Here is a 24400-nt window from a genome sequence, read left to right on the forward strand (position 1 = left end):
CCTATCCCATTCCTTCTAACACAGAACCACAAAGGTGTTTTCAGAGAAGAAAACAATTGTTCCAAGTGACACACAGGTATTTCTTCCTACTTGGGATGAATCCTCCCATGAGAAAGCACTTGGCAGCTGCCCTTACTGAAGTCCAGCAGATGTCCAGAATCCATCAAATTTTCAGTGTTGGCCCAGTGGATCCAACTCCTGGGCTGCAGCACTGGGGACTGCTGCCATCTGAATTTTGGACACCGGCCACAAACCACTGAGCCCAGCCCTTCAGACCTTTCTCAGTCCACTACGCTGGGTGCTGACACCAGCTGCACTTGCCTGTGTTGTTGAGGATCATGAAATGCTCGCCTCCAACAATCCTTGTCAACCTCCAAATCCTCATTCAATCACAAGTGGCCTCAGCCTTTGGCACTCAGCCCAAAATTTGGGGTAATTTTTCAGAAGGCACCCACAAACCACAGCACCTGAGGGCCATGGGGTGACCACAGAGATGACACCCCACCTCTCCAAAGCTTGGGTCAGGTCTTCAGCCCTCCCTGACATGAATCACCAACAGAAAAATTTGACCTCTTAGTACTTGCAATTAAAAGTTGCCACCACAGGTGGACAGGGCCTCAGGAGCAGGATATGGAATTGCACAATTCCACAAAGACACGCACCCGCCGTGTCAGGGAAGGACAGAGGAGCTCATAGATTGTCAATTAGTAATTATTGGTTATTTGCTTACAGGAACACAATGCTAACAATTACAGGTTATGAGTTATGAAATTTGTGGCTTGTATGCGGAATAAACTAATTGATGTCACAAACAGCCTGAGAAAAAAGGGATCAAGCCCAGTTTGTTTTTTCCTTAATGGATTTCTTAACAAGGTCAGGTAATACAGTTTAAATGGCAGAGTACATTGTCATGTGAATTGAAGAAATCCAAATGGGCTGTAATACTGGAATAAGTTCAGCCTGAACAGCCTCTCATTCTAAATATCCTCTCTCTTGATCCCATTCAAGACACAAGGCCATGAGCGCTCTTTCATCCAAAAGGAGAAGCTCCCAGGCACTGGAATCTTGCCAAGCTGTTGCAGAGTGACCTCCCCAGGACATCAGCAGCTTCCTCAGCATTCCTGAGTGCAACACTATGACTGATGGACATGCAGCGTCATGGAAAAGAGTCCCAGTCTTCACAAGACACTCACAGATCACAAAACATGAGTGCCACAAAATGACATCACTGATGACATCGCAGATCTTCAGGGCTTTGGTTGTCCATTCACCCATCCCTGACACACCTGGAACAATCAAATGCACCCAAATACCAAATTATTAAAGCTGCTGCCAAGGTCAGATGAACACCGCCTCAGGGTTAGGACACGGAATTGCAGAATTGCATGAAGGAAAACACTCCCCACCTCATGACTCACCAGGCTGGGCAAGGCAAGAGCTGCTGCCTAAAAATGCCCCAAGGCCATGGGACAAAGCTGTCCCACCCCTCCAGGACCAGCATAAAAGCTGGACCACAGCCTCTCTCCCTCACACACTTCTCTTCACGCCTTCTCCTCCTCCTGCCGACAACCAGGTGAGTCTCAATCCCCCGACCCTCCTGCTCCAGCTCCCCTGACCCCTCTCTTCCAGCACTCAGCCCCAGCTTCAGCAGCCCTCAAACCTCCCCACAGCCCCAAAATACCCTCCACACTCTTTTAACTTTCTACATCACTGCTGATCACACCCTCACACCCCTTTCCTGCCTCACCCCCTCTCTTCCAGGCACCCTCCACACCACACCCATGGCCTGCAACACCCTCTGCCAGCCCTGCGGACCCACCCCGCTGGCCAACAGCTGCAACGAGCCCTGTGCCCTGCAATGCCAGGATTCCCGCGTCGTTATCCAGCCTTCTCCCGTGCTGGTCACCCTGCCAGGACCCATCATGACCTCCTTCCCCCAGAACACCGCCGTCGGATCCACCTCCTCGGCTGCCGTGGGCACTGAGCTCAGTGTGCAGGGACAGCCCATCTCTGGTGGATTTGGTGGATTTGGCTACGGCCTTGGCTCTGGCCGTGGGTTTGGCTATGGCTGTGGATTTGGCTACGGGCAGGGCTATGGCTATGGGCTGGGCTGCTACGGCAGAAGGGGCCGCTACAACTGCTGAGGGTCGTCAGCACCATCCCTGACACCACCAGCTCAGTCCTCTGACAACAGCTCCTGCAAGCAGAGTACCTCAGCTGATCGTCGCCCTACTTGTGTCTCACACTGGATTCCTTCTAGTCTTTCTCCTGTCTCCATTTCTTTCCCCCTCAATAAAGTTTACCTGCATCGAAGTCTGAGATGTCTCCTCATCTTTTTCAATTCCTATGGTTTCATATCCTCACCCAGTAAAATGCCAGGTAGGCCCTTGACATGGATGGAAAAGAAGCAGAACAACTCCCTTAGGTAAGATGTCACCACCAGCAATAACCAAGACAGGCACTGGATGCAGGGGTTGAGGGCACACTTTCCAAAACATGGCACAAACCTAGAACCCCCTGTCCCAAAGGTTTTGACACATCCATGTTCTCCTGCTCATGGCTCTGGTAGAATCTGTCTGTGCCAGCACACAGCTGAAAATCTCTCTTCCCCATCAGGGCTCTTGAACCCACCCAGCAAACAGGAGGAACAGCATCCATTAGGGCATGAACTCTGGAATACAAGGGCTTCATTTCCCTCTCCTCAAGGAAAGTCAGCAAGGGCAACATTTCCTCAGTTTTTGGTTGTCCCACCAGAGACTTCACCAGCTTTTCCACTCCGAGACCACTCTCACACTCAAAAATTCTCACCTTCTTTCCCCATGGAATTCCATCTGTTTTTCTTTCTTCCCTTCCTCTCTTTCCTTCTCCTGTGTGCTCTGTTGAGAATAGCCAGGCTTCCTCGATTTCATTTCCTGCCGTTGGGGATCTGCCTTGTCTCCTGGGAGTCCCAGCTCTCTCTGCCCTCTAGAAATGATTCTCCTGCCCTTTCAGCATCTCGGTCATCCCACTCTGGTCTTGTTTCAGTAATCCCTTGTGCTTCTTTCCCTGGAGAGCCCAGAACTGCCCACACCACCCCACACAGGACCCCACCAGTGCTCGAAGAAAGGAAAGGTCACTTCTCCCAATTTCAGGGAAGGAATTGCTCAAAATCTATCTTGGATACTGGTGATGCCTTTGTCAGGAAGGAAAGCATTGAGATTTTGTGGTCCCTTTGTTCTCCAGCAGCACCACAGGATCCTGCTCAGCAAAGCCCCTTCCAGACTCTCAGCCCCCAGCATGACCTGGGGCCCACTCCCATTCCTGCCCAGATGCAGAATTTCACATTTTCCCCTCCAGAACTTCAGAAGGCACCTTTAACCCTCAGTCCCCATCTTCCTCTGACTGGTGGAACAGCCAAATGATTCCTCAGCCACTCCATCTTCTGCCAGCTCGCTGAGGGGACAACAGTCCCACTGCCCACGTCATTGTTGAGGATGTTGAACAGGGTTGGCCTCATGGCTACAACTCTTGAACTACTTCCCTTGCGATTTGCTTCAATTTGAATTTGCCCTCTCAGGCAACCTGGATTTGCTTAGTTGCTCCTGGAGCATGGAAGGGGAAGGAGCCTCAAAGGCTTCACAAAAGGTTTGAGTCCAACAGCAGCCACAGCTCTCCCCTCATGCCCAGGCTGAGGCACTGGCACAGAGCAGACACACAGCTCAGCCAAGCACCATTTCCTCAAGGGAAATACTCAAAGAGAACTGGTCTCACCCCTCAGCATTTTCCACAACTCAAGACCCCAAAGTCCTGGCTCACCCCTCCCCTGCTGCCACTCCCCTTTGGCCTCTGCTCCCTTGCACAGCTGCCCACAACACACATGGAGTCAGCTGTGATGGAAAAGCCTCTTGACATGGAGCACAACTGTTAAAGCAAGACTACAAAATCAGCCACTTATCGATCACATCTAGAAAACGTTTTTGTTGTGGAAGATCTAAATTTTAAGTACAAAGTCTAACCGTTCCCTCTGCACTACCAAAGCCAGCATTAAGCCGTGTCCCCAAATGACACAGCTACAGGGATATTAAATCCCTGCAGGGAGGATGACTCCACCATTACTCTGTGCAGTCTGTGACACCAGTGACAACCCTCTCCATTCCTTAATAGCCAACCTAAACTTCTCCTGAAGACACTTGGACTATGGATTCCTGCTCTCCCGTGGCGCAGCATAAGGGAAACAGGTCTCACATCCAGATTACTATGAGTCTATTCAGAGAACAGACATCAGAAATTGTGATGCAAGAAAAATTTTATTGAGACAAAATAGTGAAAAAAACAGGAGCAGCCAGTGGAAGGGAATTGGGCTAAGGTGCAATCAGTGATGAACAGGCAAGGTCCATTTCTTGCAGAACATTTGGCCAGAGCATCAAGGAATTCCTGCCCCACAGTGGGAGCAGCCCACCAGAGGTGCCCGATGGTCTCTGACCTGGAAGAAGGCGTTTGCAGCAGAGGGGGCTGGACAGAGCCAAAGGGGAGAGCAGAGAGCAGCAAGCAGGGAGAGGAGAAGAGCAGGAGGAAGATGGGTCATTTTTGCAGCCAGCCTGGGCTGCCCCTTGGCTACAGCCTTGCTTGGTGCCCTCAGAGGAGGAGGTGGAAGCGCTGAGCCCCTTGGAGAGCTGTGGCCCAGAGACGTGTCCTCAATGCCTGAGATGTGTTCCAGGGAGTGGGTGGTTGGTGTCAGGAGTGGTACTAAGGGTCCTTAGCAGTTGTAGCCATAGCCCCTTCTGCCATAGCAGCCCAGGCCTCCCAGCCCGTAGCCAAACCCACGGCCGTAGCCAAGGCCGTAGCCAAAGCCACCAAATCCACCAGAGATGGGCTGTCCCTGCACACTGAGCTCAGTGCCCACGGCAGCCGAGGAGGTGGATCCGACGGCGGTGTTCTGGGGGAAGGAGGTCATGACGGGTCCTGGCAGGGTGACCAGCACGGGAGAAGGCTGGATAACGACACGGGAATCCTGGCATTGCAGGGCACAGGGCTCGTTGCAGCTGTTGGCCAGCGGGGTGGGTCCGCAGGGCTGGCAGAGGGTGTTGCAGGCCATGGGTGTGGTGTGGAGGGTCCTGGAAGAGAGAGGGGTGAGATGGGGCAGGGTTGTGGGGGTATGAGGAAGTGTGAGGGCTGCTGAGGCTGGGGCCAACAGGACTGAGAGAAAAGGGACAGAGGTGCAGGAGCAGGAGGGTCAGGGGCTTCAGACTCACCTTGCTGTCTTCACAGGAGAAGGAGTCAGGAGAAGTGTGTGAGGGAGAGAGGTGCTGGCCTGGCTTTTATGCTGGTCCTGGAGGGGCGGGACAGCCTTGTCCCATGGCCGTGGGGCATTTTTAGGAAGCAGCTCTTGCCTTGCCCAACCTGGTGAGTCATGAGTTGGGGAGTGTTTTCTTTCCTGCAACTCTGCAATTCTGTGTTCTTTCCCCTGAGGCCGTGTCCATCTGACCTTGGCATAACCTCTTAGCTGAGAGAATTAACAACCAATATCTTGTTGTTGATAGCAAGTGTCGGGACATGCAGAGGGTTCAACAAATGCTTTGGAGAACTGGGGATTTAACACTAGGTCCTGCCATGGCATATTGACAACATCTCCCAATTGCATTTTGTCTCCTGCCTGAAATTCCAGGTCCTTAGTTTTACCTCATTTTAAGGGTGCTCCAGTTCCATCATTGTCTTGGTCTTCCTGCACTGCTCTTGGTCAACCATGTCCATGTCCATATTCCACTGTGGAGTCCCAGCAGTGGTGGCTAGAAGGATGGACACTGCCCTCAAGCTGCTTGTATTTATTTTCCTAATCCTGTCCTGGTAACTGCTGGAGTTTTTTGCAGCAAAGGATACGTGGCCAAAGGGTGGATTAATCAAAGGTTGAGGAATATTTATCCTCACATGTCTTGTTCTCCATATCCTTCGCCATTTTCCCTTTCCATGCGTCAGGCAGATCTCAGCACTGTGACCCCACTGTGTGACCCTGCTGAGCCCAGATGAGACGAGTGCCATGGATGAACCAACACAAAACTTAGGGCAGCATGTGATCCTCCCTAAACAACAGGATTGCTTTCCCATCCACAGCTGGAAAGGTCTGATGTACAAAAACACCGGGACAGATGGCAGCATGGTGGGGATGGAAACAATGGGATGAGAGGAGCAGACTCTCACAAGCACTGCTCCTGCAAAGCCCAGACCAGCCTGACAGAGCCGTGATGGTTTGGGGCTCATCTTCACAATGCACCCACAAACTACAGAACATGAGTGCCCTGGGGTGACCTCACTGATGAGGTGGCTTCGGTCACGTCTTCACCTTGCCCTGACAAGGCCAACAACACCAGCATTTAACCTCTAATATTTGCATTTAAATATTGCCATCAAAATCAGATGGACAAGACCTTTAACAAAATGGCTTAGAATCTCAGAATTCCAAAAAAGAATGCCAGCACCATGACACAGGAGGGAGGAGGAGCTCACTGACCGTCCATTAGTAACAATTAGCTTCTGCTAACAGGAAGAAAATATTAAGACTTAGAGGTTTTAAATTATGAAACCTCGTGGCTTGAATGCGGAATAAGAGAATTGACATCACAGACCAGCCTGGGCAAACACGGGCTTGTTGTTTGTTTATAAGATCCATGAATGAGGTCAAGGAATACACATTAAATGACAGTGAAGATTGCAGAAATCCAAATGGACCTGACAAATGGAACAAGTTCAGCCTGAACAGCCTCTGCTTTGCCGGATCCTCTCCCTTGATCCCATTCAAGGCCAAGAGCTCTCTTTCATTCATTAGGAAGCGCTCAAAGGCACCGGAATCCTGCCAGGTTATTGCAGAGTGATCGCCTCAGGACATCAGCAGCTCCCTCAGCATTCCTGGGTGACACAATGACTGATGGACATCCAGTGGCACAAACCAGAGTCCCAGTCTTCACAAGACACCACAAACCACAGCACATCAGAGCCACAAAATGACCTCAGTGATGACACTGCAAATCTCAGAGGCTCTGGTTGTTTATTCACCCCTCCCTGACACACATGGAACAATCAAATCTGCCCAAATACCAACTCTCACCATAAAGATACCGCCAAGGTCAGATGGACACTGCATACAGAGCAGGACATGGAATTGCAGAATTGCATGAAGGAAAACACTCCCAACCTCATGACTCACCAAGCTGGGCCAGGTGAGAACTGCTGCCTCAAAATGCCCCAAGGCCATGGGACAAAGCTATCCCACCCCTCCAGGACCAGCATAAAAGCCAGCACAGAGCCTCTCTCCCTCACACACTTCTCCAGACGCCTTCTGCTCCTGCTCCTGCCAACAACCAGGTGAGCCTCAAGCCCTTGACCCTCCTTCTCCTGCACCATCTCTCTCTTCCATCCTCAGCCACTCTCACATCTCCCCATAACAGCACAGCAGCCTCTACATTCACTTGCCTTCCTGCATCACACCCCCACACCCCTGTCCTGCCTCACCCCTCTCTCTTCCAGGCACCCTCCACACCACACCCATGGCCTGCAACACCCTCTGCCAGCCCTGCGGACCCACCCCGCTGGCCAACAGCTGCAACGAGCCCTGTGCCCTGCAATGCCAGGATTCCCGCGTCATCATCGACCCTTCCCCTGTGCTGGTCACCCTGCCAGGACCCATCATGACCTCCTTCCCCCAGAACACCGCCGTCGGATCCACCTCCTCGGCTGCCGTGGGCACTGAGCTCAGTGTGCAGGGACAGCCCATCTCTGGTGGATTTGGTGGCTTTGGCTACGGCCTTGGCTACGGCCGTGGGTTTGGCTATGGGCTGGGAGGTCTGGGCTGCTATGGCAGGAGGGGCTACGGCTACAACTGCTGAGGGCCCTCAGCACCACCCCTGACACCACCAGCTCTGGGCTCTGGCCACAACTCCTGCAAGCAAAGCACCTCGGCTGATGCTTGCACTGCTCACACCTCACAACAGATTATTTCCGCTTCTTTCTCCTGACTTTTTCATTGTTTCACATCAATAAAGTTTGCCTGCATCAAACCTCAGCACCTCCTCATCTTTTTTATTCCAGTGGTCTCACATCCTCACCCACACCATTATACAGCTGAACAAGCCACTGGAAGTATGTGGAACAGGGTAACAACACTTTTGCTTACATATATCTCAAAACAGATAATAACAATTTAGTTATAGGAGTAACTAATAGGCACAGGAAGATCAGGAAGGGACATCTTCCAGAACATGTCACACACCTTGCAAACTCCTACACCGAAGTCTTTGACAGAAAAGTTCTCTCCTTGGCACAAAAATGGAAAAGTCACTCCATGCCAGTGCACAGACTTCCTTCCTCACCAGGCCTCCTGAAGCCTTCCAGCAAAGAAAGAAACAACATCACCCTCTTGGGCAGGAGCTCTGGAGTGAAACTGCTTCAACTGCCTTGCTCAAGCAAGACCAAGAGGAGAACATTTCCAGAACCATGGACAGTGCAGATTTGGATCTCCCAAGAGAGAGACTCCACCTCTTCCACTCTACAACCTCTTCCACTCTGTGGCTGCCTTCACTATGAAAGATTCTTGTCTTCTTTGCCCATGGAATTCCATCTCTTTTCACTTGTGCCCTTGCTCTGTTGCCCTGCACATGTGCACTGCTGAGTACAGCCAGGCTCCCTTGTCTTCATTTCTCACCATCAGGGATTTGCACACACTGATGGCACACCCCTGTCCATCTTTGTCCCCTGGGAGTCTCAGCTCTCCCATCCTCTTCTCTAGGAAAGTTCCCCCAGCCCCTTTAGAACATTGCTGGCCCTGAAATGGTTTATATTTATTAAATTGACTTCATTTTCATGCTGGGGAGTCCAGGACCACTCGTAACACCTCACATGGGATGTCACCAGTTTTCAGGAGACAGCAAGAGCCACCTCCCCCTGTCTCATCACACTTTCCCCGCTTCTTCCCTTGAACTTTGGGGTCCTTTTTCCCACCCAAGGGCACCCTCTGGTCCACTTCTTCTCAGGCACAACCCCAAAGGCTTTTTCAGACAAGAAAACCATTGTTCCAAGCAACTCCAGGACTTTATTTCCTACCTGGGATGACTCCTACCAACAAACAGCACTTGGCACCTGTCCTTGCTGAGCTCCAGCAGATGTCCAGGACCACTCAAGCTTTCAGTGTTGCCCAAAAAGATCCAACTCCTGGGCCACAGAAGTGGGGGTTTGCTGCTCTCTGGACTTAGGGACACTGACCACAAGCCACGGGTCCCAGCCCTTCAGAGCCATCTCCCACCACCACTGACACAATCTGGATGAGCCTGGGGTATTGTCAAGGATTATGCAATGTTCTCCTCCAACAACCCAGGACAACTGCCCACCCCTTGAGCCCATTCCATTGCTCTTTCTGACAACCAGACATTGCTCAAAGGAATGACCTCAGTCCTTAGCCCAAGAAATGACCCTGGATATGAAAACTCCAAAAGCAAGAGTGGCACCAAGAAACACACCAAGCACAACCAAGAGGAAAACAATGGTCCAATGTCAGCCATTGCCAGATGGGAGAAAAGCATGGAGGGAGGGTATGTGATTGAAGGTACAACACCTCCTACTCAGCACAGCTGCAAAATGCAGCCTGACAGGGCACAAACCACAGCACAGAAGTACCATGGGGTGACCTCAGCCATTACACCCCTTCTCCAAAGCTTTGGTCACCTCTTGAGCCCACCCTGACACGAGACATAAATACCAGAATATGTTCTTTAAAACTCACACGTAAAAGCCACCACTAAGGTTGGACGGACACAACCCCAGAAGAATATGATGCTGTAGATGTGGGGGAAGGCAAGGAATCCCCAACTCATGACTTGCCAGGTAGGACCATCCATGAGAAGGAAGAAAAGGACCTGCTCAAGCAGACCTGTAGATGAGCCTTGGAGATGATGAGGTGCTGGAACCAAAAGTGAACGCAGAGACCACAAGGGGCTTGTGTCAGAGGCAGGCAAAGACCTGCATTAGAGTATCCAGGCCTGATCTCAAGGAAGTGAAGGGTTTGTGTGGTGAAATGGAAGAACAAAGTGTGCTTGGGGTAGTGGAACTGGAGCAATATTTCCTAAGAGAGGGCTTGGTGCACTTTTTCATCCGCACCAATTCCCTGCAAAAACTTGCCTTACCACTGAGCGAGACTGGAAGAGTCCGGGGAGAAAAAAGGAAGAGCCATGTGAGGTTGTGATGCAAGAAAAACTTTATTGAGGATGAAGAGTGAAAACTCAGGAGCAGCGAGTGGAAGAGAGCCAGACTGGGTTGTGAGCAGGGTGACCATCAGCAGAGAAGTTTTGCTTATAGGTTTGGCAAGAGCATCAAGGCCTTGCAGCCTCGCAGTGGGAGCCGCACACCGGAGATACCCAGTGGTATCTGCTTGGGAGAAGGGATGGCCTCAGAGGGGACTGGACATAACCAAAGGGGAGATGCAGAGCAGGCAGTGGAAGGAAAAGGCAGATGGGCCATGTTTGAAGGCAACCTGGGCTGGCCACTTGGCTGCTGCTGTGCTTGGAGGCCTCAGAGCAGGTGATGCCTTCAGGCATCACAGGAACTGGAATCACTGAGCCTGTTTGAGAGCCTTGGCCCAGAGATGTGTCCTCAATGCCCAAGATGTGTTCAAGAGTGGGTGGTTGATGTCAGGGGTGGTGCTGAGCACCCTTAAAAGTTGTAGCCATAGCTCCTTCTGCCATAGCAGCCCAGGCCTCCCAGCCCATAGCCAAATCCACGGCTGTAGCCAAAGGCACCAAATCCACCAGAGATGGGCTGTCCCTGCACACTGAGCTCAGTGCCCACGGCAGCCGAGGAGGTGGATCCGACGGCGGTGTTCTGGGGGAAGGAGGTCATGATGGGTCCTGGCAGGGTGACCAGCACAGGGGAAGGGTTGATGATGACGCGGGAATCTTGGCATTGCAGGGCACAGGGCTCGTTGCAGCTGTTGGCCAGCGGGGTGGGTCCGCAGGGTCGGCAGAGGGTGTTGCAGGCCATGGGTGTGGGGTGGAGGGTACCTGGAAAAGAGAGGGGGTGAGGCAGGGGTGCGGGAGCACGAGGTGCAGTCATGAAGAGGGTGAGGGATTGTGGAGGCTGCTGTGGGACTGTGGGGAGGCATGAGGGCTGCTGAGGCTGGAGCTGAGAGTGCTGGAAGAGAGGAGCCAGGGGGGCAGAGGTAAAAGGGTCAGGGGCATTGGGCTCACCTGGTTGTCAGCAGGAGGAAGAAAGTGTCAGGAGAAGTGTGTGAGGGAGAGATGCTCTGTGCTGGCTTTTATGCTGGCCCTGCAGGGGCGGGACAGTCTTGTCCCATGGCCTTGGGGCATTTTTGAGGCAGCAGCTCTTGCCTCACCCCGCCTGGCATGAGGTCATGAGGTGGGGAGTGTTTTCCTTTGTGATGTTCTCCAATTCCGTGTCCTGCTCTTGAGTCCATCTGCTCTTGAGTCTGTGTCCATCTGATCTTGGCGGCAGTTTTCGTGGGTTGCTATTTGGCAGGATTTCATTGTCAGATGTGTGTCAGGGAGGAATGAATAAACAACCAGATCCCTGGAAATTTGCAGCATCATCAGTGATGTCACTTTGTGTCCCTTGGGTGCTGTGGTTTGTGGTGACTTGTGAAGACTGGGACTCTGTTTTGTGCTGCTGGATGTCCATCAGTCATTGTGTTGCACCCAGGAATGCTGAGGGAGCTGCTGATGTCTTGGGGAGGTCACTCAGGAAGAGCTTGGAAAGCTCCCAGTGCCTGGCAGCTGTTCCTGATGGATGAAAGAGAGCTCTTGGCCTGGTGTCTTGAGTGGTATCACAAGATCTGGTAAACCAGAGGCTGTTCAGGCTGAACCTGTTCCATTTTTATGGTCCTCTTGGATTCCTCAAATTCTAATTTCAACTCACGCATGCATGTAAAGTGCATTTCTTGGCCTCATTCAGAAATCAAATAACAAACAACAAACGGGGTCTGATCCCTTTGTTCCCAGGCTGGTCTGTTGTGTCGATTCCCTTATTCTGCATTCAGGCCATAAGATTTCATAATGATTTATATCCTGTGAATGACAATAGTGTTCCTGTGAGCAAAACCCAGTAATTGCTACCTTATGGTCAGCGTGCTCCGCTTTCCCTCTCTGTCATGATGAGGGTGTGCCTTTATGGAATTCCACGATTCCAGGTTCTTCTCTTGCGGCCCTGTCCTTCTGACCTTGAGGTTGGATTTAAGTGTGAGTTATTGGTATGTGAGGGTTGGTGGAATTTGGGAGGTTTTGCTCTGAAGGTGAGTGTCAGTGGGGGCTGAATAAGCCACCCAAACTTCGGGGAGGTGTGGTTGTCATCGGCAAGGTGACCCTGTGGCACGGGTGTGCTGTGGTGTGTGGGTGTGCTGTGAAGAGGAGCCCCATTCCCTCCCAGCCCTGTCTGGCTGCTCCGGGATTTGCAGCTGTGCCAGAGGTGTTGCCCCTTCCCTCTCATTCCATGCCTTCCCACCTTGATCCCACCTGGCTAAGCCTGACACTAGACCTGACATTTCCCGTTGGCGGTGCTCTGTGGGTGTCCTGGTGCCCCTCTTGCCTTTAGGGTTTTGGTATCCAGGGCCTTTGGGGTCTTTACTGGGGCTGAGTGCAAAGGGCTGAGGCCACTTGTGATGGTCAGAAAGAGGATTTGGTGTTTGCCCAGGGCTGGTGGAGGTGAGCATTGTCTGATCCTGGACAACCAAGCAAATCTGGATTGTGTCAGTGGCTTGCAAGTTTTTAGTTGAACCAAGGGGGAGAACTGTAAGAATCCTTAAAATCAAAGTTTTAGGCAAGTTACAAAAAGCAGGCCTCAAAGACAGCAGAAATATGATTAAAGATAAGCAGTAAGCATAAGATTTATCAACACAAAAATTATACAAGAAGTAGAAAGTAAGGACAAATAGAACAACGGTCAGTGTATTAATGCTTGGCTAGAAAAACTCCCTAAGTTACAGAAAAGTATATCTAGTGTGACTTTAGGAAGTTCTGAGCTTAATTATGGAGCTCTGTGCATTGTATCTTAAGGTTCACAAGCAGGTATTGCATTTAAAATAAGCGAGCATTGTTTCAATCGAAGGAACATGTGCTTATAGCTGTTGGATAGAATTACTGTCAATATGCTTTTGCTTTGTGTGATTGGTCAAAAAGCTTTTAAATTTAATTATAGCATTAAGTTTTTTGTCTGCTGCTTGGGATGTGAGCTGCTGGTATCTTCCCATTGTCACAACCGTGAAATGAGACAGATGCTGGAAAATAAACAGCTCGAGACACGTCCTGTTCATGATTTGTACATAGTGGCCCAACTGGCAATCCCCAGGAGTTGGATACTTTTGGACAACACTGAAAACCTGAGTGGTCCTGGACATCTGCTGGAGCTCAGCAAGGGCATCTGTCGAGGGCTGTTTCTTGGGAGGAACAAGGAAGTGATTCCACGTAGGAAGGAATATGTGGGTATCAATTGGAAATATTACTTTCTTTGCCAAAAACCCTCTGGGGTTGTGGATGAGAAGAAGTGGAGCTGGTGGTGTTCCTGTAGCCTTGTGAGAAAAGGAACACCAAGGTTCCAGGAATGTTATGGAAAAGTGTTGGGATGAGGCAGTGAGAGGTGACTGTCGGTGTCTGCTCAGCACTGGTGAGGTCCCGTGTGAGGTGCTGTGGGCAGTTCTGGGCTCCCCAGTGACACGAGCCCAGGGACACCCAGGTAAAAATGGGCCTGAAAGATGATTGCCAGATGGGAAACAGAGAGAGCCAGCACTCCCAGGGGACAAGGATGGACATCAGTGTCCATCAGTGTCCTGGACATCAGTGTGTGCCAATCCCTGATGGTGGCGGATGATGACAAGGGAGCCTGGCTGTCCTCAGCAGTGCGCATGTGAAGGGCAAGACAGCAAGAGGACGAGTGAAAAGAGATGGAATTCCTTGAGCTAAGAAGCCAAGAATCTTTCATTGTGAGGATGATCAGAGATTGGAAGAGGTGGTGGTGTCTCTCTCTTGGGAGAGCCAAACCTGCACTGTCCATGGTTCTGGAAATGTTCTCCTGTTGGTCTTGCCTGAGCAGGGCAGTTGAAGCACTTGCACTCCAGAGCTCCTGCCCAGGAGGTTGATGTTGTTTCTCTCTTTGCTGGGTGGCTTCAGAGGTCCTGGCCAGGAAGAGAGTTTGTCAAGTGTGCACTGGCATGGAGTGACTTTTCCGTTTTTGTGCCAAGGGGAACATTGATGTGTCAATGACTTTGGTGTAGCAGTTTCCAAGGTGTGTGACATATTCTGGAAGGTGTTCCCTCCTGTGCGTTCTGTGCCAGAATAGGTTTTTAGCTGTTTTGTAAATGTAAGGAGAATTGTTCTGCCCTGTTCCTCTACCCTCAATGGCCTGTTGAGTTCTAGAATGTGGCAGGTGAAGATGCAAAACCACTGGAATAAAAAAGATCAGGAGATGTCCAAGGTTTGATGCAGGAAACCTTTATTAATGCAAAAGAATGAAAAGTCAGGGGAAAGAAGTGGAAATAATCTGCTGTGAGGTGCGAGTAGGCCGACCACCAGCTGAGGAGCTTTACTTGCAGGAGTTGTGGCCAGAGGCCAGAGCTGGTGGTGTCAGGGGTGGTGCTGAGGGACCTTAGCAGATGTAGCCACAGCCCCTTCTGCCATAGCAGCCCAGGCCTCCCAGCCCATAGCCAAACCCACGGCCGTAGCCAAGGCCGTAGCCAAAGCCACCAAATCCACCAGAGATGGGCTGTCCCTGCACACTGAGCTCAGTGCCCACGGCAGCCGAGGAGGTGGATCCGACGGCGGTGTTCTGGGGGAAGGAGGTCATGATGGGTCCTGGCAGGGTGACCAGCACAGGGGAAGGGTCGATGATGACACGGGAATCCTGGCATTGCAGGGCACAGGGCTCGTTGCAGCTGTTGGCCAGCGGGGTGGGTCCGCAGGGTCGGCAGAGGGTGTTGCAGGCCATGGGTGTGGTGTGGAGGGTCCTGGAAGAAAGAGGGGTGAGGAAGGGGAAGGGTGAAGGGTGGAAGGAACGGTTCTGCAGGAGGGTGATGGAGTGTTGAGGCTGCTGTGGGGCTGTGGGGAGGTGTGAGGGTGGCTGAGGCTGGAGCTGAACGTGCTGGAAATGAGGGGCCAGAGGTGCTGGAGCAGGAGGGTCAGGGGCATTGGGCTCACCTGGTTGTCAGCAGGAGCAGGAGGAGAAGGTGTCAGCAGAAGTGTGTGAGGGAGAGAGGTGCTGGGCTGGCTTTTATGCCTGTCCTGCAGGGGTGGGACAGCCTTGTCCCATGGCCTTGGGGCATTTTGCAGGCAGAAGCTCTCACCTGGCCCAGCCTCACATGAGGTCATGAGGTGGGGAGTGTTTTCATTCCTGTCTTTCTGCAATTCCATGTCCTGCTCTTGAGGCTGATTCCATCTGACCTTTGCGGCAGCTTCCATGAGGTTGTGTTTGGGTAGATTTGATTGTTCCATGTGTGTCAGGGAGGGCTGAATAAACAACCAGAGCCCTGGAAAGTTGCAATGTCATCAGTGAGGTCATGTTGTGGCACTCATCTGCTGTGGTTTGCCGGTGCCTTGTGAAGACTGTGACTTTTTCTCAGCCACTGGATGTCCATCAGTCATTGTGTCACCCAGGAATGCTGAGGGAGCTGCTGATGGCCTGGGGAGGTCACTCTGCAATAACTTTTAAAGGTCTGAGTGCTTGGATGAGAGAGAGCTCCTAGGCTTGAGTCTAGACTGGGATCAAGAGAGAGTATCTGGAAAGCCAGGCTCTGTTTAGGCTGGACTTGTTCCAGTGTTCTGGTTCATTTGCATTTCTCAAATATATACAACAGCATTTGCTACCATATAAATGTATTTCTAGACCTCATTCAGAAATCTAATATTGAGGAATAAACCCCGTCCATTCTGTTTCTTGCCACGGCTGGTCTGTGATATCAATTTCTGTATTTTGCATTCAAGCCATAAGGTTTCATAACTTTTATCATGTAATCTTAACTTTTGTGTTTCTGCTTGCAAAGGCCAGTTACTACAAGAAAAGTGTCACCAAGTCCTTGTTCTCTCCCAGTCATCATTGTGGCAGAAAATTCCAGCAGTTACCAAGACAGGATTAAGAAATTAAATACAAGCGGGTTGAGGGCGGTGTCCATCCTTTCGCCCACCACTGCTGTGACTCCACAGTGGATCAAGGATCTGGACATGGATGACCAAGAGCAGTGCAGGGAGATCATGACAATGATGGAACTGGAGCATCCTCAAAACGAGAAGAGGAGAGAGCTGGGATTTCTTCCTGACAGGAGGCAGGGATGCACATGGGACATATTGCCAACATGCCGTGGAATGACTTGAGTGATGACTTCCCAGTTCTCCAAAGCTTTGGTTGAATTATTTACATGTCCTGGCACATGCTGTCACCAATGAGATAATGGTCACTAATTCTCTCATTTAAGAGATGATACCAAGGTCAGATTGAAACAGCCTCAAGTGGAGGACATGGCGTGGAAGAGTTGCAGGAAAGAAAACACTCCCCACCTCATGACTCACCAGGCTGGGTGACGCAAGAGCTGCTGCCTCAAAAATGCCCCAAGGCCATGGGACAAAGCTGTCCCACCCCTCCAGGACCAGCATAAAAGCCAGCCCAGCATTGCTCTGCTTCACAAACTTCTCAGTCTCCTGACTCCTGCTCCTGCAGACAACCAGGTGAGCCTCAAGCCCCTGAACCTCCTGCTCCTTGCACCCCTGGCTCCCTCTCTTCCAGCACGCTCAGCCCCAGCCTCAGCAGCCCTCACGCCTCCCCATAGCCCCAAAATGCCCTCCACATTCCATCACCCTACTCCATCACTGCCCCTCATTGCCCCACACCCCTGCCCTGCCTCACCCCCTCTCTCTTCCAGGACCCTCCACACCACACCCATGGCCTGCAACACCCTCTGCCAGCCCTGCGGACCCACCCCGCTGGCCAACAGCTGCAACGAGCCCTGTGCCCTGCAATGCCAGGATTCCCACGTCGTCATCAACCCTTCCCCTGTGCTGGTCACCCTGCCAGGACCCATCATGTCCTCCTTCCCCCAGAACACCGCCGTCGGATCCACCTCCTCGGCTGCCGTGGGCACTGAGCTCAGTGTGCAGGGACAGCCCATCTCTGGTGGATTTGGTGGATTTGGCTACGGCCTTGGCTACGGCCGTGGGTTTGGCTATGGGCTGGGAGGCCTGGGCTGCTATGGCAGAAGGGGTTATGGCTACAGCTGCTAAGGGCCCTCAGCACCACCCCTGACACCAACCACCCACTCTGGAACACATCTCAGGCACTGAGGACACATCTCTGGGCCACGACTCTCAAAATCGCTCAGCAATTCCAGCTCCTGCTCTCAGGGCTCCATCAATTCAGCTGCCAAGGGGCCAGCTCAGACTGCCTGCAAACATGGCCCATCTCCATTTCTGCTTTTCTCCCACTCCCTGCTCTGCATCTCCTCTTTGTTGTGTCCAGTCCCCTCTGGACAAACCCCTTCTCCCAAGCCAGAGACCATCGGGCACCTCTGCTGGGCTGCTCCCACTGTGGGGAAGGAAGGCCTTGATGCTCTGGCCAAACCTCACCAAAGGAAGGGACCTTGGCTGATGGTCGCCCTGCTTGCACCTCAGACCAGCCCCTTCCACTGCCTGCTCCTGAGTTTTCACTCTTCTACCTCAATAAAGTTTTCCTGCATCGCCACCTGAGATGACTCCTTCTTTCTTCTCCCAGGCTTCCTCCAGTCCCACTCAGCACTGAGTCCAGGTTGTAGAGGCCCCTGGGGTGGGTGAAGAAGTGCACCAAGATCACTCTTAGGTTTTATTTCAGCTGTTCCACTACTCACTGCCACACTTTGCTCTTCCAGTGCATTCTCACACAGGCCCTGCAGCTATTGGAAGACAAACTGGACACACTAATGCAGGTCTATCCTGGCCTCAGCCACAGGCCCCTCGTGTGTGGTGTGTTCTATTTTTATGGGCACCAGTTTCCCCAGCTCATCATTGTCTTCCAGGGCTATGTCCAGCTCTGGTTGAGCAGGTCCACGTCTTCCTTGTTTTCCGGTCCCAGAACAGAACACACATCTCCAGTCTCACCAGAGTGGAGCAGAGGGGAAGAATCCCCCCCTCACCTGCTGCCCACGCTCTGGGGATGAGCCCAGGACACAGCGGGGTTTCTGGTCAGCACATTCACAGGGCTGGGCATGTCCATGACTGCATCCACCAGCACCCCAAGTGCTCCTCCTTGGGCTCAATCCCCTCCTTGCCCAGCCTTTATCCTGCATGGTTGGGATTGCTCCAATCCAGGGGCAGCAGGTCCTGCCCCTCGGCTCTGCTCTGATGATTTTGGAGAACTCAGATCATCTCTGGGTTTCTGGGACCAAGGAAGACAAGACTCTGCTGAGGGATATCCAGAGCAAGGCCTCAAGGATGATCCATGGCTGAAGGTTTGGGACAGCCATTGCCCACGACACTGGGGCATTTTTCAGGCTGGCTGCACTTGCCTGGCACAGCCTGGTGAGTCCTGAGGTTGGGAACGCTTTGCTTCCCACAGCTCTGCAATTCCATAGCCCGCTCTCGAGGCTGTGCCCATCTGATCGTGGCAGCAGCTTTGATGAGTTGGGATTCATTCCAGCATGGGTGGATGAGGGAAGTGCTGCCAGTATCCTGTACCTGGCTTTGTGCAAGTCCTTGGTTCCTGTGCCAGACAACATCCTTGATTCGAAGCTGGAGAGATGTGGAGTTGATGGTTGGACCATTTGGTGGTTAAGGAATGGGCAGGATGGTCTCACTCAAAGGGTTTTGGCCCATGGCTCCACGTCCCTGTGTGGAGAACGGGGATGAGTGGTGACCCACAGAGACTCCTGTTGGGATTGTTATAATTCTGTATCATTGTCAGAAATCAGGGAACTGGGATTTAAGGGGATGATCAGCAAAAGCAGGGACCACTCCAAGCTGAGTCATGGGGTTGGTTGTCTGGAGGGAAGGGATGGCATTCAGAGGGGCTGGAACGGGTTGGGGTTGTGGGATATCGTCCTTCTCATGAAGCTGAACAAGGCCAAGTGCAAGGTCCTGCACGTGGTTTGGAGCAATGCCAAACAGGCTGGAGACTGGGCAATGAGAGGATTGAGAGCAGCCCAGAGGAGAAAGACTTGGGGAGGTTTTGGATGAAGAACAGGATGTGCCCCACAACATGAATGGGCTGACCAGAAACTCCCCGTGTTCTGAGCACAGGTCCATGGCATGGGCAGGAGGTGATGGGGGGATTCTGTCCCTCTGCTCTGGTTGGGGTGGACTGGAGTTGTGGGTTCGACTCTGGGACGTGAAAATAAAGGAAGACATGCAGCAGCTTGAGCAGATCTGTAAATGGACCTGGAAGATGATGAGGGTCTAGAGCAGCTGATGTCCAGCCAAAATGAACACAGCACCAGTGAGGGGCGTGTGGCAGAATCAAGGATAGAGCTGCATTACAGTGTCCAGACCTGTGATTAAGCCAGTGAGGTTCTCGTCTGTGCTGGACACAAAGTGTGTCAGTGTGTCCCAGAGGGTTGTGGAACTGCAGAACCATTTCCATGAGAGGTGTTGGTGCAATTTGCACCCTCCACAAATGGTGTGTGGAGACGTGGATTTGTGCCAAGTGTGGTTGGCACACCTTCGTCAGAAAAAAGTTGTCGGAGACGCCTCTGGTTGCAAGGCAAGAGTATTTTATTGAGGCAAAAGAAGAGTGAGAGGTCATGAGCAGTGAGTGGAAGGGAGCTGGTCTGAGGGGCAAGTAGGGCGACCATCAGCTGAGGTCCTTTGAGTGAAGTAGGTTTGGCCAGAGCATCAAGGCTCTCCTGCCCTTCAGTGAGAGCAGAACTCCAGAGGTGTCCAATGGCTGCTGGCTTGGGAGAAGGTGTTTGCAGCAGAGGGGATTGGACTGAGATGCAATGGGGAAGAGGAGGAGGCAGATGGGCCATAGGGCCATGTTTGCAGCCAGCCTGGGCTGGCACCCTGGCTCCTGTATTGCTTTGTGACCTGAGAGAAGGAGGTGGAAGCGCTGAGTCCATTTGAGAGCCTTGGCCCAGAGATGTGTCCTCAGTGCCTGAGATGTGCCACAGGGAGTGGGTGGTTGGTGTCAAGCGTGGTGCCAAGGAGGGCGCCTTAGCAGATGTAGCCACCCCTTCTGCCGTAGTAGCCCAGGCCTCCCAGCCCATAGCCAAACCCACGGCCGTAGCCAAGGCCGTAGCCAAAGCCACCAAATCCACCAGAGATGGGCTGTCCCTGCACACTGAGCTCAGTGCCCACGGCAGCCGAGGAGGTGGATCCGACGGCGGTGTTCTGGGGGAAGGAGGTCATGATGGGTCCTGGCAGGGTGACCAGCACAGGGGAAGGGTTGATGATGACGTGGGAATCCTGGCATTGCAGGGCACAGGGCTCGTTGCAGCTGTTGGCCAGCGGAGTGGGTCCGCAGGGCTGGCAGAGGGTGTTGCAGGCCATGGGTGTGGTGTGGAGGGTCCTGGAAGAGAGAGGAGTGAGGCAGGGCAGGAGCACGGGGTTGTGAGGCGCAGTGATGCAGGAGAGTGGTGGAGTGTGGAGGCTGCTGTGTTGCTGTGGGGAGGTGTGAGGGCTGCTGGGCTGGGGCTGAGCGTGCTGGAAGAGAGGGGCCAGGGGTGCAGGAGCAGGAGGGTTGGGGTCTTGAGGCTCACCTGGTTGTCTGCAGGAGCAGGAGTCAGGAGACTGAGAAGTTTGTGAAGCATAGCAATGCTGGGCTGGCTTTTATGCTGGTCCTGGAGGGGTGGGACAGCTTTGTCCCATGGCCTTGGGGCATTTTTAAGGCAGCAGCTCTTGCGTCACCCAGCCTGTGAGTCATGAGGTGGGGAGTGTTTTCTTTCCTGCAACTCTTCAACCCCATGTCCTCCACTTGAGGCTGTTTCCATCTGACCTTGGTATCATCTCTTAATGGAGAGAATTAGTGACCATTATCTCATTGGTGACAGCATGTGCCAGGACATGGAAACGATTCAATCAAAGCTTTGAAGAGCTGGGAAGTCATAGCTGAAGTAATTCCACGGCATGTTGACAATATGTCTCATTTGCATCCCTGCCTCCTGTCAGGAAGAAATCCCAGCTCTCTCAGCTTCTCATTTTAAGGATGCTCCAGTTCTATCATTGTCATGATCTCCCTGCACTGCTCTTGGTCATCCCTGTCCAGATCCTTGATCCACTGTGGAGTCACAGCAGTGGTGGGCGAAAGGATGGACACCACCCTCAACCCACTTGCATTTCATTTCTTAATCCTGTCCTGGTGACTGCTGGAGTTTTTTGCCACCACAATGACTGGCAGAGAAGAAGGCCTTGGTGACACTTTTCTTGTAGTAACTGGCCTTTGCTAGCAGAAACACAAAAGTTAAGATTACATGATAAAAGTTATGAAACCTTATGGCTTGAATACAAAATACAGAAATTGATATCACAGACCAGCCGTGGCAAGAAATGGAATGAATCGCGTTTATTCCTCAATATTAGATTTCTGAATGAGGTCTAGAAATACATTTATATGGTAGCAAATGCTGTTGTATATATTTGAGAAATGCAAATGAACCAGAACACTGGAACAAGTTCATCCTAAACGGAGTCAGGCTTTCCAGATCCTCTCTCTTGATCCCATTCAAAACACAATGCCAGGATTTCTCTCTCATCCAAGCACTCAGACATTTAAAAGTTATTGCAGAGTGACCTCCACAGGACATCAGCAGCTCCCTCAGCATTCCTGGGTGACACAATGACTGATGGACATCCAGTGGTTGAGAAAAAAGTCCCAGTCTTCACAAGGCACCGGCAAACCACAGCAGATGAGTGCCACAACATGACCTCACTGATGACATTGCAACTTTCCAGGGCTCTGGTTGTTTATTCAGCCCTCCCTGACACACATGGAACAATCAAATCTACCCAAACACAACCTCATGGAACCTGCCGCCAAGGTCAGATGGAACCAGCCTCAAGAGCAGGACATGGAATTGCAGAAAGACAGGAATGAAACCACTCCCCACCTCATGACCTCATGCGAGGCTGGGCCAGGTGAGAGCTTCTGCCTGCAAAATGCCCCAAGGCCATGGGAGAAGGCTGTCCCACCGCAGGAGGATAAGCATAAAAGCCAGACCAGAGCCTCTCTCCCTCACACACTTCTGCTGACACCTTCTGCCAACAACCAGGTGAGTCTCAAGGCCCTGACCCTCCTGCTCCAGCACCCCTAGACCCACTCAGCTAGCACGCTCAGCCCCAGCCTCAGCAACCCTCACTCCGTCCCCACAGCACCACAACACCCTCCACACTCCCTCACCCTCCTGCATCACTGCCCCTCACAACCCCGTGTCCCTGCCCTGCCTCACCCACCTCTCTCTTCCAGGCACCCCCCACACCACACCCATGGCCTGCAACACCCTCTGCCAGCCCTGCGGACCCACCCCGCTGGCCAACAGCTGCAACGAGCCCTGTGCCCTGCAATGCCAGGATTCCCGCGTCATCATCGACCCTTCCCCTGTGCTGGTCACCCTGCCAGGACCCATCATGACCTCCTTCCCCCAGAACACCGCCGTCGGATCCACCTCCTCGGCTGCCGTGGGCACTGAGCTCAGTGTGCAGGGACAGCCCATCTCTGGTGGATTTGGTGGCTTTGGCTACGGCCTTGGCTACGGCCGTGGGTTTGGCTATGGGCTGGGAGGCCTGGGCTGCTATGGCAGGAGGGGCTATGGCTACAACTGCTGAGGGCCCTCAGCACCACCCCTGACACCACCAGCTCTGGCCTCTGGCCACAACTCCTGCAAGTAAAGCTCCTCAGCTGGTGGTCGGCCTACTCACACCTCACAGCAGATTATTTCCACTTCTTTCCCCTGACTTTTCATTCTTTTGCATTAATAAAGTTTTCCTGCATCAAACCTGGGACATCTCCTGATCTTTTTTATTCCAGTGGTTTTGCATCATCACCCGCCACATTCTAGAACTCAACAGGCCATTGAGGGTAGAGGAACAGGGCAGAACAATTCTCCTTACATATACAAAAGAACTAAAAACCTATTCTGGCACAGAACGCACAGGAGGGAACACCTTCCATTACATGTCACACACCTTGGAAACTGCTACACCAAAGACTTTGACACATCAATGTTCCCCTTGGCACAAAAACGGAAAAGTCACTCCATGCCAGTGCACACTTGACAAACTCTCTTCCTGGCCAGGACCTCTGAAGCCTCCCAGCAAAGAGAGAAACAACATCAACCTCCTGGGCAGGAGCTCTGGAGTGCAAGTGCTTCAACTGCCCTGCTCAGGCAAGACCAACAGGAGAACATTTCCAGAACCATGGACAGTGCAGGTTTGGATCTCCCAAGAGAGAGACCCCACCACCTCTTCCAATCTCTGATCATCCTCACAATGAAAGGTTCTTGGCTTCTTAGCCCATGGAATTCCATCTCTTTTCACTCGTCCTCTTGCTGTCTTGCCCTGCACGTGCGCACTGCTGAGGACAGCCAGGCTCCCTTGTCATCATCCGCCACCATCAGGGATTGGCACACACTGATGTCCAGGACCCTGATGGACACTGATGTCCATCCTTGTCCCCTGGGAGTGCTGGCTCTCTCCGTTTCCCATCTGGAAATCATCTTTCAGGCCCATTTGTATCTGGGTGTCCCTGGGCTCGTCTCACTGGGGAGCCCAGAACTGCCCACAGCACCTCACACGGGACCTCACCAGCGCTGAGCAGACACCGACAGTCACCTCTCACTGCCTCATCCCAATACTTTTCCATATCATTCCTGGCACCTTGGGGTTCCTTTTCCCACAAGGGTGCAGGGACACCTCCAGCTCCACTTCTTCTCATCCACAACCCCAGAGGGTTTTTGGCAAAGAAAGCAATTTTTCCAATTGATACCCACATATTCCTTCCTACCTGGGATCACTTCCTTGTTCCTCCCAAGAAACAGCCCTCGACAGATGCCCTTGCTGAGCTCCAGCAGATGTCCAGGACCACTCAGGTTTTCAATGTTGACCAAAAGGATCCAACTCCTGGGGATTGCCAGTTGGGCCACTATGTACAAATCATGAACAGGACGTGCCTCGAGCTGTTTATTTTCCATCATCTGTCTCATTTCACGGTTGTGACAATGGGAACATACCAGCAGCTCACATCCCAGGCAGCGGACAAAAAACTTAATGTTATAATTTAATTTAAAAGCTTTTTGACTAATCACACAAAGAAAAAGCATATTGACAGTAATTCTATCCAACCGCTATAAGAACATGTTCCTTTGATTAAAACAATGCTCATTATTTTAAATACAATACCTGCTTGTGAACCTTAAGATACAATGCACAGAGCTCCATAATTAAGCTTAGAACTTCCTAAAATCTCACTAGATATACTTTTCTGTAACTTAGGGAGT

General features: G+C 52.1%; 6 protein-coding genes across 7 annotated transcripts in view; 4 read left to right on the top strand and 2 right to left on the bottom strand.

The window, feature by feature from the left end:
* LOC121469308 (feather beta keratin-like) overlaps positions 1 to 24400 on the bottom strand; it is a 73672-nt gene that overhangs the window by 30738 nt on the left and 18534 nt on the right. The gene's annotated exons all lie outside the window — the stretch shown is intronic.
* On the top strand, positions 1781 to 2254 carry LOC105760493 (feather keratin B-4-like). Its single transcript, XM_012576929.5, has one exon. It carries the CDS (start codon positions 1782 to 1784, stop codon positions 2142 to 2144), a length of 363 nt encoding a protein of 120 aa, XP_012432383.5. The 5' UTR covers position 1781; the 3' UTR covers positions 2145 to 2254.
* LOC100230192 (feather keratin 2-like) lies at positions 4696 to 5088 on the bottom strand. The gene has a single exon (XM_030266863.4). The coding sequence runs from the start codon at positions 5072 to 5074 to the stop codon at positions 4736 to 4738; it is 339 nt and encodes a 112-aa protein (XP_030122723.4). The 5' UTR covers positions 5075 to 5088; the 3' UTR covers positions 4696 to 4735.
* LOC100217735 (feather beta keratin-like) lies at positions 7510 to 7856 on the top strand. Its single transcript, XM_002196171.5, has one exon. The coding sequence runs from the start codon at positions 7518 to 7520 to the stop codon at positions 7854 to 7856; it is 339 nt and encodes a 112-aa protein (XP_002196207.5). The 5' UTR covers positions 7510 to 7517.
* On the top strand, positions 16873 to 17296 carry LOC121469385 (feather keratin B-4-like). The gene has a single exon (XM_041714266.2). It carries the CDS (start codon positions 16890 to 16892, stop codon positions 17226 to 17228), a length of 339 nt encoding a protein of 112 aa, XP_041570200.2. The 5' UTR covers positions 16873 to 16889; the 3' UTR covers positions 17229 to 17296.
* On the top strand, positions 22392 to 22951 carry LOC121469309 (feather beta keratin-like). The gene has a single exon (XM_041714109.2). It carries the CDS (start codon positions 22392 to 22394, stop codon positions 22728 to 22730), a length of 339 nt encoding a protein of 112 aa, XP_041570043.2. The 3' UTR covers positions 22731 to 22951.

Source organism: Taeniopygia guttata, chromosome 2 (genome assembly GCF_048771995.1).
Source record: "Taeniopygia guttata chromosome 2, bTaeGut7.mat, whole genome shotgun sequence".
Classification (NCBI taxonomy): Eukaryota; Metazoa; Chordata; class Aves; order Passeriformes; family Estrildidae; genus Taeniopygia; species Taeniopygia guttata.

Bases quoted from the DNA above. Each gene is read 5' to 3' on its own strand.
- LOC121469385 (XM_041714266.2), top strand. From the start codon at position 16,890: ATGGCCTGCAACACCCTCTGCCAGCCCTGCGGACCCACCCCGCTGGCC.
- LOC105760493 (XM_012576929.5), top strand. From the start codon at position 1,782: ATGGCCTGCAACACCCTCTGCCAGCCCTGCGGACCCACCCCGCTGGCC.
- LOC100230192 (XM_030266863.4), bottom strand. From the start codon at position 5,074: ATGGCCTGCAACACCCTCTGCCAGCCCTGCGGACCCACCCCGCTGGCC.
- LOC100217735 (XM_002196171.5), top strand. From the start codon at position 7,518: ATGGCCTGCAACACCCTCTGCCAGCCCTGCGGACCCACCCCGCTGGCC.
- LOC121469309 (XM_041714109.2), top strand. From the start codon at position 22,392: ATGGCCTGCAACACCCTCTGCCAGCCCTGCGGACCCACCCCGCTGGCC.